General features: G+C 41.1%; 1 protein-coding gene across 1 annotated transcript; it reads left to right on the top strand.

Annotated features, from left to right (window-relative positions):
- The first annotated feature begins 224 nt into the window (after positions 1-224).
- Positions 225-10447, top strand: LOC133642281 (uncharacterized). The gene is made up of 3 exons (XM_062036389.1): positions 225-442; positions 6293-6368; positions 6556-10447. The coding sequence occupies exon 3, from the start codon at positions 6802-6804 to the stop codon at positions 8557-8559; it is 1758 nt and encodes a 585-aa protein (XP_061892373.1). The 5' UTR covers positions 225-442; positions 6293-6368; positions 6556-6801; the 3' UTR covers positions 8560-10447.
- The last annotated feature ends 9386 nt before the right edge of the window (positions 10448-19833 follow it).

Raw genomic sequence — 19833 nt, 5'->3', positions numbered from 1 at the left:
CCAATACTGCTGCTTTTCCCAGTCCAAAGCACTTTTACTGTTATGGCCGTCATTAGGGCTCAACTGACAGCACGTGACCACGCCCCCTTCAGCCCCTCGCCCCGCCCCCCTCCGCCCCTGCTCCTGCAACAGGATTCGAAGGCTCGGAAAAAGAGGGGCGGGGTCACCTCAGGGAGAGAAACAAAAAACGTGACTCGGCAGCCAAAGCGTCCTGTTATGCAACAGCTGACCTACTAACATACTTACTGAGGAGAGGAGAGGAAACCGAGAGAGGGAGAGGGAGCAACTGGAGCAAACATGACATGAGGAGCAGACTAAAAACAAGATCCACTTCTTCTGTACGGTTCGTGGAGCTGGACTTTTGCAAAGTGGCGAGGGTGTGTTTATGAGCGGAAACGCGGATTGGTGCCCACCGTGGATGCTATGCACTAACCTAAACGAGGTGAGTTTTTTTTCAATGTTCCTCATATGACACAAGAATTTGTTTGCTCGATGTAAAATGGTCACCATAAGACGCTCATCTTTTGACACGCGTGGAGGCTGCTGCGTGGGTGGGTGGGGGTGGGTTACCGTGACATGCCTCAAGACGAAAATCGCATATTTTGACATTGTTTTGGAATAAATTAGACTTGCTTTACGTCTTTGGTTGGTTGCTTATAGGTGATTTTCTTATTAAAAAAAAAAAAAAAAAATCATAATAATAATGCATGACCATATTATTTTTAGTCAAATATATTGTATTATATTACTATTACAATATTGTTATTATTATTATGCATAATGATATTTAGAGTTGCAGTTGTGAGATTATTATTATTATACACTATATTCCCACAGTCACTAAAATGCAAAATAAGTTAATCATATAAAACACATACAAATATGCACATTACTATATTTTAAAAAAAATAAATAAACAATAAAACAACTGCTTGTTTTATTGTTAGTATTATTATAATTATTATGTGTTATTTTCCCCAGTCACTGTATGTGCATAATAGAAATACACACATTAATTATGAGCATGTCATAAAAATGCAATATTGTTGTTGTTCTGCATAAAACATATTACCATTTATTAAAACTGCTGTTTGTATTTTTATAGGAATATAATTATACACCCCAGTCACTATATGTGCATAACAAAAACACATAATAATTATCTGTTTATAACATAAAATGTAGCAATGTTGTTGTTGCCATTATACATATTACTACAGTATTTAAAATGTAGTTGTTATATTACATTATTATAATATATTATAGTCCCAAGTCACCGTATCTGCATAATAAAAAAATAATCATTAATAATCATTATCATATAAAAAAAATATGTTCATTGTTATGTATATAGCCATTGTTACTCTATTTAAAACTGCAGTTGTTATATTTGTATTATCATATATTGTATCCCACAGTATAATCATCAAAAATATTGAAAAATTATGTTTATTAAAACTGCAGTTATATTTCTATTGTAGTATATTGTACTCCTTCTCCAGTCACTGTATGTGCAAATAAAAAATACTATAATTATACAAATAATGCAATATTGTTGTTGTGTTCTGCATATAGGCAGACTCACTGTATGTGCGTGATAAAAATACCCCCAAAAATCATTATCATAATCATAAAAATAGTTTTCATTGTTATGTATATAGCCACCGTTAACTCTATTTAAAACGGCAGTTGTTATATTTACATTATTGTATCCCACAGTGCATAATAAGAATAGTAAAATCATATAAAATATTGCAAAATTATGTTTATTAAAACTGCAGTTATATTTGTATTGTAGTGTATGGTACCCCTTCCCCAGTCACTGTATGTGCAAATAAAAAACAGTATAATTATAAAAAATATTGCAATATTTTTGTTGTGTTTTGCATAAAGGCAAAAATCATGATCATAATCGTTAAAAAAAAGAGGAAATATTGTTCATTTTTCTGCATTACTGTTTAAAAAACTGCAGTTGTCGCAGTGACCTATTTGGACGTGTTGTGGGTTAGTAGGCTAGCGTCCAAGCAGACAAGTGGAGCAGTCCCGTGTCGGTCCTGTGAACACACTTCTCCCTGTCATGTGTAGCCGCTCTTAGGAAAAGGTTAACGTGGCCGTGCGCTCCTCTCTCTGGGTTTAACCCTCCAGTCGCCACCCGAGGAAGCCGCGCACAAACCTGGAAGCGTACTGCAGACGAGGCGTATGTGAACGAGCCGCGACTGCGTCCTTTTTGTTTTTCCCCCTGTTTTTTGCATATTTGGTCCTGTCGGATTATAGAACGGTGACTGCGGCTGTCGTAAGGTGAGATATGTGGAAACATCTGGAAGAAATGTGGGTCAGGGGGACAGATGTTTTTCATGCCGTTTGATGACATAATGGAATGATTTATGGGGGGGGGGGGTTGAATGGAATAATGCATCGTTGCGATTAGTCAGAGAGAATACAACAAAGAAGCCACGTGGGTGCGGGGGTAATATTCACGCCGCCACTAAGGGTTGAGTGAAACGGGCATTAATATTGCAAAATATCAATTATAATATAATTTATTACAATATCATTTGCAAAGTGACGTCAGGACCTAACCCCCTAAGAGTTGTGTAACCATACATGTGTTCATAAATATAAAAATATCGATTTTTTTTTTTTTACACTGCAATCGGCGGAAACCGACAGTCTGGGGACGCCATTGCCAGCCGGTGGGTGTCCGTGCCAGCTTTAAATGTAGGTCACACCGCTACTGTACAAGGGCGGGGGGTGCCCGAGGTGAGGTGCACTTCAAAATAAATTCACCGCCAGTCCTTAATTACAGGAGCGAGCGCAGAAGCGGATATAAAAAGCCTGGCGGTGTGTGGGCTGTAAAACGTGAATAAAAGGGGATTAGTAGCAAAGGGGTGAGGTGGGTTTATTGTCTGGGGTTTGTTTTATGGCTTTTTGTGGCACATGTCAGATAATGTAAAATTAAAAAAAAAATGGGAGTGCACGGCGTTGTTATTGTGCAGGATTTAGTAGGCCAGCCGAGCACATGTGACTGCTGAAACACATGGACTGAGTCACTCGGCTCCGGCTTCCCCCCCCCCTCTCTCTCCTTGATACGGTTGAGTGTTCTTGGAACGAGGATCCGGTTTCGACAGGACTCCACCTTGCAGACATCCGTTCCTCCGCCCCCCTAACCTCTTTTTTTTTCAATAATCAAGTCTTCGCCCAGATTTTTTGACTTCACACGTACCCCACCCATGCTGCCGGAGACCCCCGACCTGGCACCACGTGTCACGTATTAACTCCCTGAAAGCCCCTTCTTAAAAACCGTTTCATCGTTCTTTTTTGAAGCCTTTTATTTTAAGCCCGCTCTAGTTTCCTGAAAATGCTGGGCAGGAACACGTGCGCCAGAGCTTAAACCCGATCCGCTGTTTCCAGCACCGCATTTAGACTTTCGCAGGGTTGTGTGAACCGGGATCGTTTTACTGTGCTATCATTCCACAAGTGCCGCAGGGACCCGGCATACTATAAATCGGAAACAGTAATCTAGATCACGGTGGAGCGGCGGAACCGGTTTGTACTGTACTTAATCCTTTTTATGACAGATTGTACTCCAAAGGTCTGCTCCAGGTCTTGTCACGCCAGGTTGATTAGAAAGTGATTGGCCCAATTAGCTTCTCCTGTTTCGTTGATGTAATACCAACATGGTGGCGATGACTGGTATCCCCCCCTCCCCTCATTATCAGCTACAATCGCATCCTTTGTTGCAGCCCTCGCTTCTTTGTCTGCACTCCCTCCTCCTCCTTAACGGCATGCTCTCATTCCGCACCCTCCCTCCATCCCTCGCTTCACAACGACAAAATAATAATAATAATAATTCAAAAACATTTTACGGGTGTGATCTCCGGGCTTCACCTCGCTGCAGTTCTGCTGACCTAGATCTGGGCGGAAAGATAGAGTCGTATTTACGGAGTCGGATCGGCCGGTCCCCGGTTTCTGGGTCAGTGGGACACGGCAGGAAAACGCTCCCCTTTCAATTCTGTGTCACTCCTTCCACATGTTAAAAGGCTCACGAGGATCAGTGGCTCTTAAACTTGTTTCACCGAGTACCACCGTAATGACCGACATTAAAATAGAGTAGCGTAGTAGGCCTGAGTAATCATTAGAAAGCAAGACAGAGGTCTTACTTAGCGAGTATATTTAATATTTTTGGCCACTTTGACGTTAAACACGGTTTGAACGGTAACACTGTGCTGGAATATACTGTAGGACAGACAGGGTTGTCTTAATTTTACTTAATATTTAATATGTTTGCCCACTTTGACGTTAAACACAGTTTGAACGGTAACACTGTGCTGGAATATACTGTAGGACAGACAGGGTTTTCCTAATTTTACTTAATATTTAATATTTTTGCCCACTTTGACGTTAAACACAGTTTGAACGGTAACACTGTGTTGGAATATACTGTAGGACAGACAAGGTTGTCCTAATTTTACTTCCATCCATCCGTTCATTTTCTACCGCGTGTCCCTTACGGGGATATTTAATATTTTTGGCCACTGTGACGTTTAACACAGTTTGAATGGTAACACTGTGTTGTAATATACTGTAGGACCGACAGAGTTGTTGTCCTAATTTTACGTAATATTTCTTTTTTTTTTTATTTTATAAATTTTTTGAGGAATTTTTTTTTACACAAAACTTGAAATTCTGACCAGAAAATAGGATCGGCCACCAATCAGTAATCTGTCTGACCATGTATTTATTTGTAGTCACCCGGCTGAGAAGTGGCTAGCAGTTAATCATGTGTCTCCATACATGGAGTTGCTAATAGACTTCAGTATCTTAAGTATCATCGTCAAGTACCATTACGACTGGAAGGCGAGGCTAAACATGTTACACAACGAGAGCAAGCCAACGCTAATAGCTCAGCCAACCGCTAAGCTAGCTTTAAACAACGGAAAAAATAAGTGCTTCGTAAACTTTAAGAAGTGTTAATAGAAGTGTGTTACAGGAGAAAGTAAACAGCATTGTCAGCATTGTCGCAGCCAGTACACGACATGTAATTGGTAGTATCGATCGATAAGTTTCTAAAAATCATTTTTTGTGGTTTTTGTACATGTTTACAAACTCGGGGAATAACTCCCTGGACACAGAAGGACTTTGAGTGGGCATTGTTAGATCTGGAAAATGTTTGGGCCAAATAATGTTTTAAGAGGTGTAAACACATGTGAAAAATGTGACCATGATGTTGCATAACGTAGTCAGTTCATGAAAAAATAACACCAGACGTAATGCAAATAGAAAAGGCAGATTTACTGTTAATAGTGTGATCAGGAATAGATCTGTGAACCTTGACTCAATGTCACCATGATACAGTAAACGCATGTGGGAACATAACACAAGACCAAATCATTGAGACAGGAAGTGTCAGTGTACATAATCTCCGGGTATTAGTTGTAAAACAGGTTGTCCTACATAGATTGGGGGGGGTGGGGGGTTTCGGGGTGGTGTGGTTTACCTCGGACGCGCACATCATTATAATGAGACGGACCACCCTTGTTTTGTAACCAATGTTATCAAGCTGTGTTAGTCCTCCCTCTGCCCCTCCTCCTTTGCTTCCCGAGGCCCTTGACCTATATTTATCAATGTCCCACCTACCGGCTAACCCCCCCTCCCCCTCCCAACAACACACATACCTCAAAATCTCATGCCCCGGGTCTCTGCCTCTTCATCCTTGACCGTGCACACGCTGCTCGCCTTTGTCTGCCTTATCTCCTCACTCTGCATCATTGATTTGGCATTGAGTTGTTTTGGCAAAGAATGCTGCCACATTCTTCCGAGGCTGAATGGCTGCGGGGAACTCAGTGTTTCAGCAGAGTTTGCACATGGGGATTCTCTGGAGGGCTGGAAGTCTCCAATTGACTCACCCTTTGACCCACATACACCTTCATTTGAAGCTCTCTGAGTGATGTAGTTGCTGCCGTTTTACAATTTTGAATTCTTGTCTCTGGTTCTATGGGTGCGTTTTACAAAATGAGCCTGACGATGAACCCTCGGACCGTATTACATCAGTAAAGTCAACATGGAGTCAAGGGTCACAGGCTGCAGACAGAGCACATCAATAGAGGGGCATAAAGGTCAGACAGTGTCCTCTAACGTATTCTCATTGCGGGGGGAAGCTACCAGACGTTCCAAAGCCTAAGTGACTTCAATCACAGAATAACTGAAGAAAGGCCTTAACCTGTCATCGTTTAATGTCTAGCAAATCACAGAGATTAACATATCTTTATTTCCTGTTTTTCTGTTTCTACAGCTTTTGATCTCGACTTGAACTGCGGAAATAACAGAGGGAGACCGAGCAACATTCCCCTGGAGACTGACACACTGAGGTAGACAGTCAGACCTATATGCTTTGCTTTGCATGTAAATCTAGGACACTTCTGTACCAGCTAAACTCAATTGGTCATGTTTCTGCCAACTGTAGACAACTAGAATTAGAAACGTTTTTCAAAAAGGCCTAATTAGCTTCATCCATTTGTCATTAAACACCACATTCTCTTCTTCTTCTGATTCTAGGTCCATTGACCTCAACACCTGAATCGACACTGAGCCCAAAGCTACAAAGTGGATAAATGAGGGTTGCAAATGCTGAGCTCCAGCTGTTCTTGATCTTCTGGGCTAATTTGGACACTTGAGTTCCTGGCTTGCAATAAACAGACCGATCGAGATCTTTGAGAACATTGCAAAGGTTTTCTATCACCCTATCTCTGACTTGTTGTTTTGCCCGGCTCAACAGTCAAAACTGGCTACCACAGGAAGAGAATGGAAAATCTAACTTCAGCCCTCACAAACTCAGGAAGTAACATAAACTGCCTTGAGACGTTCAGCGGTTATGAAGAGTCTCTATCACCTCTCGAAGAGACTGCGTCTCGACTGGGCCGCATCATCAAACCCAAACCGAACTTGAGCTGCAGGCGGAAGCGCGAGTTCATTTCGGATGAGAAAAAAGACGCTTCCTATTGGGAGAAACGGCGCAAGAACAATGAGGCGGCGAAGCGATCTCGTGAAAAGAGGCGTCTCAATGACATGGTTTTGGAGAACCGCGTCATTGCACTGAACGATGAGAATGTTCGGCTCAAGACAGAACTGCTCCAGTTGAAGCTACGCTTTGGTCTTATAAGCACCGCCTCTTACATTGAAAAGAGCCAGCAGATCGAGACAACAGGCAACAGCACAGGAAACGGAGGGTCATCCTCTTCATCCTCCTCCTCCACTCAGTACTACTCCAGTGGGTATTCCAGCAGCTCTCAGGTGATGATGAACTCTGACTCGTCTGAAACCGAGCAGTCTGGGCGAAGCGACGGCCACAGGCAGTTGGTAAAGTACTCCCCACGTGGTTCTCTGTCTGACATGTCCGACAGCTCCTCCAGAGACAGCCCGGAGCCAATTCCCTTTGAGATCAAGCAAGAAGGCGACAGGCTTGAGATGGATATTACCAACAGCACCACGACTCAGATCATGTTTAATATCCACCGCGGTCTGGCTTCGGTGCCGACTCATCACCAGCTCCAGCAGCATTCTCAAGAGATGGAGGCCGCTTATCACAGCCAGCAACAGCAGCACCATCTTCACCAGCAGCAGCCTGTTTCTGCAATCGCGAACCAGCCTGCCACCCAACCACCTGCTGCACAAAGGAGTGTCATTCTCTATGGCTCAAGCAGTGCCTCCTACCCTGTGAACAACTTGACCAGGTCCCACGATATCGACGTGCAGAAGCAGAGCAGCAGTAGCAGCCAGAGGTGCGTCAGCCGACAACCCCACTCCTTTGCAGAGAGTTCCACTGAGACTCTGGCAGAGGTGACAAAACAGCTGGAGAGAAAAACATTAGACTCTCCTTCATACGAGCTTGCAGGCAGCCAAAATGAAGCTGTGGAGAGACGTGCCTACGTTTGCCAGCCAGAGCAGCAAGAGACGGAGGTTATCAGCCAGTCCCTCCTGTACCACCACCAGCCTCATTCTTCATACCTCAGTGCCCATGACGAGGAGCCTCCTGTTCTTGCATATGAGGGAGATCTTCCTAAAGAGGCTTACTACCAAGGCCAGTCAAGTTCGTCCGGTAAGGACACCTCATCTAGTGATGGGGATCCAAGGAGCTCTGACAAAGAGGCCTCTACTGATGATGAGGAGACCTCCTCCTACCACAACCGACATCTTAGCAGCCTCCACCACCCAGCCTCCCCACAACCTTCATCCCTCAACTTCTCTCAAGCCCAAGGCCGGGACACCCAGGGAGAGGTGAAGGGCACAGCATTACCCCACAAACTCAGACTCAAACACCGGGCCATGAGCTCCGGCAGCACTGGAGGCCATTGCTCTGGCCAAGAGTCCCCGAATACGCCTCCCTCTGCCACCCCACCACCCCACCCGCAGCATCCTTATTTATCCCTGTCACCACAGCAGAACATTAGGGGCCTAAGCCCAGGCATAGCCTCTAAACTGGCAGAATCCGAGTGGGAGGGCACAAGGACTGAGAACGGAAAAAAGGAGGCAGGTGGACGACGGAACAAGAGGCGAGATTAAGTGGACATTCAGTACTCTTTAACGCAAAGACAATTGCTCCTCAGTCCCTACCCTGCCTTACTGCCTTTGCCCCGCGATCCAATCTCCTCCTCTTGTTCACGGGACATGAACAAGCTTTTTTTACACCCACGAACCTCAATGTCACCAAAAAAAAAAAAAAAAGGCTGGACTTTTTTCTGTCCGGCAGGACTGTATCATACTTGTTTATACTGTACAGACGTGTCGTTTCTTATGTCCTCTCCATACTTACAGAAGCACTTTTGTTTATGTGATGAGAGGAGGAATGGAACTACCTGCTTTTCTACTCTCGCCATTAACGTCACACCACGAAAGAAAGCGTCAAAGAGTCCGAGCACATTTTGACCGAAAAGAATGTAGAAAATCAGTGTCAAGCTTTATCAGAACCTTTCAATTTGTGGCATATCGGACTGCGGATACCGACGAGCGCATGGCTGTTTATGCCTTAATCCAAGTCAAACACAGGCAAACCCTCGCGACGTTCCCTCAACCAAAGAAGCTCTGGCAAATTTCCAGTTCCATACCTCTTCCCAGACCCTACCTCTACGACCCACCTTTATTTTTGAAGCGCCTGCTTTGTATATGACTGTGACATATGAACATATGTATCTATTATAAATATATATTTTACAAAGGAAATTTGAATACAACCGAATTTTGAAATGACCATCCTCTGAGGAATGGGAATGAAATTACTCTTCGGCCACGTTGTCCGCCGTTGCAACAGCTCGAATCGAAGCGCCTCTGATTGTTCAGCTCGAGCATTAATAATCTGTTTACACAGAAAACGGCCGTCCAGCTTGGGGAGCCAACAGCACTGAATGGAGAACATTTTGTCTCCTGGGGCCAGCGCCTCGTCGATTAAAATGATTTCTTAACCTTTAACCAGCCTTTAAAAACGTGGTGGAAATCACCAGCTGCAAGCTATGATAAGCCTTTCAGTTTATTTGAGCTTTATTATCTGTTGTCACCGTTCACTGGCCCAATGTATTTATTTCCCTCTTCTCCACTGTAGAAAAAGCCCACGGGGACATAGACATAATGTGTACATACCCACACTTTGAGTCATAGGCGCCAATCTACATTTCTGCCAGTGGGTGCTCGGACGGGCGGTAAATCTGACGCTACTTTTCTGAGCATGCACGGTTTTTGCTTGGTGGTGAGAAAGAATTTGCCATCAATCCCACGTGGGTGCTCGGCATTGTCCCCACGGGATCGGCGCCTATGCTTGGAGTTTGAACTACAATGCAGGCATTGGATGCTGGGGGTTAAACGTAGTAGCTGCTAAATTGTCCTGTCAAAACACACTTATTGACCATCCGAATTGGATACCATATTAGAGAATGAAGACAATCATGTTCTAGAGTAATGCAATGCCCCGATTGCCTCCATTGTCTAGTTCCGACCGTAGTGCTGCTGCACTAGATCCAAGTGAAGCAGGAGTATATGTACCATGTTTGGCTTTTTTGGCACCTGTGTATAAATGTAAAGTTCCCCGACCCTCGAACAACACTGTAACGTTTATCTCATTGTTTTTATATCCTCTTTTTCGTCAAGGTGTTGTTCCGGTTTCCCGCTATACCCGTGTCTTTTATTTCCTAATGACTGTGATGACATGTGTTTGCCTCATAGCACCCCGCCCCTCTTTTCAGTGTATTAATCAGTAACGTTTGTGGTTTTGCTGATGTTTTTTAGAAAAAAACAAAAAAAGACGAGTGGATCGGAAAAAAAAAAAAATATCGGAGATGTGTGGTGGTCGGTCTGGCTGGTCATTGCCATCGCTTCTTTTGGACAAGAATATGTATGTGATGACACTAGTGTGGCAGGTGGGAGCGTTTCAAGATCGGAAAATAAATAAAAAAGAATGTTGAACCAATTGAAATGTTTCAATTATTGTTTTTTTTTGTGTGTGAATCCTGCAAAGTATTCTACTCAACTTGGACATTCAAACTAATAATTTTTCAAAGTTCCACTTGTCCGCAACACAAAAAAGTTTTACTACTTCTTCTTTTACTACCGCTATGGCTAATATTAGCATGCTAACTTTTTTTTAGCTAGGCTTTGCTGATATACACCTCTGGCTGAAATATGCTAATTGTTAGCATACTAGCTTCTTTAGCTCATTGTACAGGGATACACCTCAGAGTCAAATATGTTGATACTTCACGCATGCTAACTGTTACATGTTACCATTAACTAACGTTAGCATACTACCTTTTATTTAGCTCATTTTGCAGGGATACACCTTATTTATTCAAACTGCTAGCATGTTCACATGTTAAACCTAGCATGTTAGTTTTTTAGCAGATTTTGCAGGCATATACTCCTCAGAGTCAAATATTTTGTTTTTTCACGCATGGTAACTTTCAGAATTATAACTTTTAACGTGCTAGCTCATTGTACAGGGATACACCCATCCATCCATCCATTTTCTACTGTTTGTCCCTTTCGGGGCCGCGGGGGGCGCTGGAGCCTATCTCAGCTGCATTCGGGCGGAAGGCGGGGTACACCCTGGACAAGTCGCCACCTCATCGCAGGGCCACAGGGATACACCTCAGAGTCAAATATTTAGTTACTTCACACATGCTAACTGTTACATGTTAACTAGGGGTGTGGGAAAAAATCGATTCGAATTCAAATCGCCATTCTCACGGTGTACGATTCAGTATCGATTCTATTTTTTCAAAAATCTATTTTTATTTTATTTTTTAATTAATTTTATTTTTTTAATTAATCAATATAACAAAACAATACACAGCAATACCATAACAATGCAATCCAGTTCCAAAACCAAACCCGACCCAGCAACACTCAGAACTGCAATAAACAGAGCAATTGAGAGAAGACACAAACACGACACAGAACAATCCAAAAGTAGTGAAACAAAAATGAATATTATCAACAACAGTATCAATATTAGTAACAATTTCAACATAGCAGTGATTAAAAATCACTCATTGACATTATCATTAGACATTTACAAAAAATTAAAAATGAACAGTAGTCTCACAGTGGCTTACACTTGCATTGCATCTCATAAGCTTGACAACACACTGTGTCCAATATTTTCACAAAGATAAAATAAGTCATATTGTTGGTTCATTTAATAGTTAAACAAATTTGCATTATTGCAATAAGTTGATAAAACATTGTCCTTTACAATTATGAAAGCTTTTTACAAAAATCTACTACTCTGCTTGCATGTCAGCAGACTGGGGTAGATCCTGCTGAAATCCTATGTATTGAATGAATAGAGAATCGTTTTGAATCGAAAAAATATCGTTTTTGAATCGAGAATCGTGTTGAATCGAAAAAATTGATTTATAATCAAATCGTGACCCAAGAATCGATATTGAATCGAATCGTGGGACACCCAAAGATTCGCAGCCCTAATGTTAACGTTAGCATACTGGCTTTTATTTAGCTAATTTTGCAGGGATACACCTTATTTATTCAAACTTTTAGCATGTTTACATGTTAAACTTAGCATGCTAATATTTTTGGAGATTTTGCAGGCCTATACTCATAGTCAAATATTTTGTTATTTCACGCATGGTAACTTTCAGAATTATAACTTTTAGAATGCATTAGCATTTTTTTATTTATTTAGCTCATTTTGCAGGGTTTCACCTTATTTATTCAAACTGTTAGCATGTTCACATGTTAAACTTAGCATGCTAGTTTTTTAGCAGATTTTGCAGGCGTATACTCCTCAGAGTCAAATATTTAGTTACTTCACGCATGCTACCTGCTACTCGTTAACGTTAGCATTTTTTTATTTATTTAGCTCATTTTGCACGGTTACACCTTATTTATTCAAACTGTTAGCATGTTCACATGTTAAACTTAGCATGCTAGTTTTTTAGCATATTTTGCAGGCATATACTCCTCAGAGTCAAATTTTGTGTTACTTCACGCATGCTAAGTGTTACATGTTATCATGTTTACGTTAGCATAATAACTTTTGTAGCTCATTTTGCAGACATACACATTTTATGACAAAAAAACCCCACTAAATAGGTACAAATATAATATTCAGCTAAAATCTTGGTGTGAAAAAAAACTTGGAAAACAACCTTCTGGCATCTATCCAGTGTCAGCTACCTGTCACTTCAGTTTAAAATGCTCAATAAAATGCCTGATTAAAAAATGTGTCTAAAGGCCTTCTGAAAGCCACTACTACCAACCACGCAGTCTGATAGTTTATATATCAATGATGAAATCTTAACATTGCAACACATGCCAATACGGCCGGGTTAACTTATAAAGTACAATTTTAAATGTCCCGCTAAACTTCTGGTTGAAAACGTCTATGTATGATGACGTATGCGCGTGATGTCAATGGTTGAACCGGAAGTATTGGTACACCATTGAATCCAATACAAAAAGCTCTGTTTTCATCTCAAAATTCCACAGTATTCTGGACATCTGTGTTGGTGAATCTTTTGCAATTTGTTTAATGAACAATGAAGACTGCAAAGAAGAAAGTTGTAGGTGGGATCGGTGTATTAGCGGCGGACTACAGCCACACAACCAGGAGGACTTTCAGATGGATAGCAGACGCGCTAGCCGCCGACCTCACCTTGACTTCCTCTGTCTCCGGGCCGCCGACCGCATCTATGATCGTCGCTCCGTCGATCGCTGGAACGCAGGTGAGCGCAAGTGTTGATGAGCAGATGAGGGCTGGCTGGCGTAGGTGGATAGCTAATGTTTTTAGTATAGCTCTGTGAGGTCCCGTTGCTAAGTTAGCTTCAATGGCGTCTTTAGCAACAGCATTGTTAAGCTTCGCCAGCCTGGAAAGCATTAACCGTGTATTTACATGTCCATGGTTTTAATCAGTGGCGTGCGGTGAGGTTCATGTCAGGTGAGGCACTGACTTCATCAAAGTCAGATTTACAAACATATGAACCCTAAAGAGTATCTTATTCACCATTTGATTGGCAGCAGTTAACGGGTTATGTTTAAAAGCTCATACCAGCATTCTTCCCTGCTTGGCAGTCAGCATCAAGGGTTGGAATTGGGGGTTAAATCACCAAAAATTATTCCCAGGCACGGCGCCGCTGCTGCCCACTGCTCCCCTCACCTACCAGGGGGTGAACAAGGGGATGGGTCAAATGCAGAGGACAAATTTCCCCACACCTAGTGTGTGTGTGACAATCATTGGTACTTTAAATTAACTTTAACTTTACACTTACAAACTGTAGCACACAAAACAGCACATTTAATTAAAAAAAACGTTATTATGGTCTTACCTTTACTTATAAGTGCGGGAGCAGTGGTGTTCGTGTTGGAAGAGTTGTGAATGAATGAAATATGAAATCCTCTCAGCAGTCTGCAGGTGTACCTAATGTTGTGTCCCTGTTCACGGCTCCTCCGGCGCGCCGTGCGAGCATTGTTGTCTTTGCACTTTTTGGCTTCTTGTTAAGTGACTTTTTTTGGGTGGATTCGGTCTTGCACGTGGAGGGTTTGGGTGTGGGCTTTGGTTGGTGTGGCGCTCCCGTCGGGCGGTGCATTCTGCGGCGGAGATGCTTGGCACGAGGAGGCGGGGTTATGAGACGAGCCTCCAGTTTTATGATCGCTCAGCACAAGAAATACGTTACACACATACAGTTGTTGACAAAATACACTGTACATTATATACCTCAGCTAACTAAACTATGGAAATGTATAATATAATTCATATAGCAATACGGTCTCACTGCACAGCAGGCCAGCAGTTAGCCGAGTCATTGCGCACAATCCATGTTGAGGCACAACGTAGTGACGTGCCTCAACTGGCTGCTGATCACCGCACCGTCTCTTCTCAGTATTTGAACGGCAAATGTGAAAATAAAAATAAAAATAATCTAAAACTGGTCAAGTTAAATGGAAAATAACTTTAGTATAATCACTGGATACATGTAACAATTTAATAATTTTTTTTTCTTTTTCTTTTTTTTTCTTTCCATGATGGCAGGTGAGGCCGTGCCTCCCCTGCCTCTAGTGACTGCACGCCACTGGTTTTAATAGTATTGTTGATTTTCTGTCTATCCTTCCAGTCAGGGGTTTATTTCTTTTGTTTCTATCTGCATTTAAGCCCGATGTGCTATGACGTTAGCTCCGTAGCTAAAGAGCTTCGCCGATGTAGTGTCGTGGAGATAAAAGTCACTGTGAATGTCCATTTCGCGTTCTCGACTCTCATTTTCAAGAGGATATAGTATCCGAGGTGGTTTAAAATACAAATCCGTGATCCACAATAGAAAAAGGAGAGAGTGTGGAATCCAATGAACCCTTGTACCTAAGTTACGGTCAGAGCGAAAAAAGAAACGTCCTGCACTACACTCTAGTCCTTCACTCTCACGTTCCTCATCCACGAATCTTTCATCCTCGCTCAAATTAATGGGGTAATCGTCGCTTTCTCGGTCCGAATCGTTCTCGCTGCTGGTGTAAACAATGGGGAAATGTGAGGAGCCTTTCAACCTGTGACGTCACGCTACTTCCGGTACAGGCAAGGCTTTTTTTATCAGCGACCAAAAGTTGCGAACTTTATTGTCGATGTTCTCTACTAAATCCTTTCAGCAAAAATATGGCAATATCCCGAAATGATCAGGTATGACACATAGAATGGACCTGCTATCCCCGTTTAAATAAAAAAAATTAATTTCAGTATGAAATGAAAGGCCTTTAAACCTTTTTTTTTTTAAATATCAACGGTCTCTGCAGTCCTGAGGTTCTTCGGCAAGTTGTTCCATATCAGCTAAATGCCGCCTCACAAAGGGTCTTTGTTCTGGTATTTGGAAAAGATAAGAGTTTGGTGCCAGAGGACCTCAGGATTCATGAGAGTGGGTATGGTAAAAGCAGGTCAGATAGATAAGAACAATTTCAAAAATGAATAATAGAACAAAATCGGCTCTGAAGCAGACATGGAGCCAATGCAGCGGCTTTAAAACTGGTGTAATATGCTCCCGCCCTCTGGTGCTCATCAGCACTCGTGCAGCTGAATTTTGTATTAATTGTAGGTAGACAGGACAGCAGGGCATTACAATAGTCTAAACAGCAGAAAATAAAAGTGTGCATTAGCACTTCCGTGTTGGCCTGAGAGAGAAACGGGCGAACTCTGACTATGTTCTCAAGAAGATTTCAAAGCAAGTTATCCATCAAACTGTACACTGTAAAACTTAAAAAATGACAGTCGCCAGAATTTCACCATAAAAACCGTGGTATGATTTTTCCTTTTACAGTAATATACAGGAATAACACAAACAATTTTACTGTAAAATTAATATTTTTTTACAGCGTACGTAAAAAAAAAAGACTATAACAATCAAATGCGCTAGCAATTGTGTAAGAATACCTTGAGGTGAATCTTTATACATTTATATTCATATATAAGTGGCCCCTTTAATGAGAACAAATTTGAAACCCCTGATCCAGTTGTTGACTAGCACGCTCCAATTTAAGAGATTATATATAGCGTATATTTATATATGTATATATATTATATATATATACTGTGTATGTATAATAATCTCCTTCTCACCACGGTGGGGTGGTATCTTTATCATCCTCAAGCTCAGGTCCTCTACCAGAGGCCTTGGAGTTTGAGGGTTCTGCGCAGTATCTTGGCTGTTCCTAGGACTGCGCTCTTCTGGACTGAGGCTTCAGATGTTGTTCCTGGGATCTGTTGGAGCCACTTTCCCAGTTTGGGTGTTACTGCCCCAAGTTCCCCCACTACCACAGGGACCACGCTAGCCTTGACCTTCCACATCCGTTCCAGCTGCTCTTTCAACCCTTGGTACTCCTCAAGTTCCTCTTGATCCATCTTCCTGATGTTGGCATCAGCTGGGATTGCCACATCTATCACCACCACCCTTTTCTGCTCTTTGTCCACTACCACTATGTCTGGTTGGTTAGCCAGAAGCTGTTTGTCAGTCTGGAAGCTGAAGTCCCACAGAACCTTGGCCCTGTTGTTCTCAGCCACCTTCTGTGGTATGGCCCATTGGGATTTGGGTACTTCTCTTCCATACTGGTTGCAGATGTTCTTGTATACTATCCCAGCCACTTGGTTGTGCCTCTCCATGTATGCTGATCCAGCTAGCATCTTGCAGCCTGCTACTATGTGCTGAACTGTCCCAGAGGCTTCTTTGCACAGTCTGCATCTTGGGTCTGATCTGCTCTGGTAGATGCTGGCCTCTATGGCTCTTGTGCTTATGGCCTGTTCTTGTGCTGCCATGATTAGTGCCTCTGTGCTGTCTGCCAGTCCTGCATTTTCCAGTCACTGGTAGGATTTCTTGATATCAGCCACTTCCTCTATCTGACGGTGGTACATGCCATGTAAGGGCTTGTCCGTCCAGGTTGTCTGCTCCTCCTCCTCTGCATTCTCATCAGGGTTCTGCTGCCTGAGACATTCACTTAGCAGTTCATCCTCCGGGGCCATTTTTTCGATGTATTCTCGAATTTAAGATGTTTCATCCTGGACTGTGGCCTCGGCCTCCCTCTTTCCGCTTAGTCTATAGCCTCAGGGTGCTGGACTTGGGGTGGAACCCTCCGTGCATGGTGAGGAGCTTTCTTGTCTTGATATCTGTGGCTTCGAGCTCCTCCTTTGGCTAGCTTATGATACCAGCGGGGTATCTGATGACTGGTAGTGCGTACATGTTGATGGCGCGGACCTTGTTCTTACCATTCAGCTGACTTCTCAAGACCTGCCTTACTCTCTGGAGGTATTTGGCTGAGGTCGACTTCCTTGTGGCCTCCTCATGGTTTCCATTAGCCTGTGGGATGCCAAGGTACTTGTAGCTGTCTTGGATATCACTCTTTGGTAGGTCAATCCCCTCAGTCCTGATCATCTTGCCTCTCTTTGAGACCATCCGGCCACACTTGTCCAATCCGAATGACATCCCTATGTCATCGCTGTAGATTCTGGTGGTGTGGATCAGTGAGTCTATTTCTCGCTCGCTCCTGGCATGCAGCTTAATGTCATCCATGTAGAGCAGGTGGCTGATTATATATATATGTATACTGTTTATATACATTATATATATATATATATATATATATATATATATATATATATATATATATATATATATATATATATATATATATATATATATATATATATATATATATATATATATATATATATATATAAGTATATATGTATATATATATATATATATATATACATATATATATAAAGTATATATATATATATATATATATATATATATATATATATATATATATATATATATATATATAAAGTATATATGTATATATATATATATATATATATATATATATATATATATATATATATATATATATATATATATATATATATATATAAAGTATATGTGTATATATATATATACAGTATACACTACCGTTCAAAAGTTTGGGGTCACATTGAAATGTCCTTATTTTTGAAGGAAAAGCACTGTACTTTTCAATGAAGATAACTTTAAACTAGTCTTAACTTTTAATAAATACACTCTACACATTGCTAATGTGGTAAATGACTATTCTAGCTGCAAATGTCTGGTTTTTGATGCAATATCTACGTAGGTGTATAGAGGCCCATTTCCAGCAACTATCACTCCAGTGTTCTAATGGTACAATGTGTTTGCTCATTGGCTCAGAAGACTAATTGATTATTAGAAAACCCTTGTGCAATCATGTTCACACATCTGAAAACAGTTTAGCTCGTTACAGAAGCTACAAAACTGACCTTCCTTTGAGCAGATTGAGTTTCTGGAGCATCACTTTTGTGGGGTCAATTAAACGCTCAAAATGGCCAGAAAAAGAGAACTTTCATCTGAAACTCGACAGTCTATTCTTGTTCTTAGAAATGAAGGCTATTCCACAAAATTGTTTGGGTGACCTCAAACTTTTGAACGGTAGTGTATATGTGTATATATATATATATGTATGTATGTATATGTTAGTTCAGGAAAAAACAGAGGCTATTTCATCCCTACAAGCCTGTTTTGTAGGTTTCCCTGCTCTTCGGGGGATCTTATGTATATTTACATATATATATATATATATATATATATATATATATATATATATATATATATATATATATATATATATGTATATATGTATATATATATACATACATATATATATATATACAAAAAAATCGATTTTCACGATAATCGTGTTTCTTATTTGTAACAATTCTTTATCGCTTAAGAACAATCAAAAATGTATTTTGTAAATTGTTTTTTTTTTTGTTTTTTGTTTTTTAATATGTCCTGTCCAGCCACTCAGACAAATCATATTGTTGCTGTAGATGATCTATATCTGCTGTATACATTTACTTTAGAAAAGAGAAAAGTTGGATACTTCTCTTGTTGCCTTATTTTCATTTGACTTTATTGAATATTTGGGAAGCTTTTTGTTAAACAAAAGGAGTTTTCTTAGACATAACATAGAAATGTATCAGAGCTGTTTATCTATGTTATGGAAGAATGTAGTTAATCATAGAACTGGCACCCAATGTTATTCAAAAAAAGTATAGATTATGAATCAAGTCGTTTTAAATCAAGAATTGATTCTGAGTCGAATTGTTACCCCCAAGAATCGAATCGTGTGGTGCCCAAAGATTCAAAACCCCAATGTATATACAAACCCTGTTTCCATATGAGTTGGGAAATTGTGTTAGATGTAAATATAAACAGAATACAATGATTGGCAAATCATTTTCAACCCATATTCAGTTGAATATGCTACAAAGACAACATATTTGATGTTCAAACTGATAAACTTTTTTTTTTTTGCAAATAATCATTAACTTTAGAATTTGATGCCAGCAACACGTGACAAAGAAATTGGGAAAGGTGGCAATAAATACTGATAAAGTTGAGGAATGCTCATCAAACATTTATTTGGAACATCCCACAGGTGAACAGGCAAATTGGGAACAGGTGGGTGCCACGATTGGGTATAAAAGTAGATTCCATGAAATGCTCAGTCATTCACAAACAAGGATGGGGCGAGGGTCACCACTTTGTCAACAAATGTGTGAGCAAATTGTTGAACAGTTTAAGAAAAACCTTTCTCAACCAGCTATTGCAAGGAATTTAGGGATTTCACCATCTACGGTCCGTAATATCATCAAAGGGTTCAGAGAATCTGGAGAAATCACTGCACGTAAGCAGCTAAGCCCGTGACCTTCGATCCCTCAGGCTGTACTGCATCAACAAGCGACATCAGTGTGTAAAGGATATCACCACATGAGCTCAGGAACACTTCAGAAACCCACTGTCA

Source organism: Entelurus aequoreus, linkage group LG25 (genome assembly GCF_033978785.1).
Source record: "Entelurus aequoreus isolate RoL-2023_Sb linkage group LG25, RoL_Eaeq_v1.1, whole genome shotgun sequence".
In the NCBI taxonomy this organism is placed as follows: Eukaryota; Metazoa; Chordata; class Actinopteri; order Syngnathiformes; family Syngnathidae; genus Entelurus; species Entelurus aequoreus.
The sequence above is the reverse complement of the archived record's forward strand: the minus strand, read 5'-3'. Positions and strand labels throughout refer to the sequence as shown.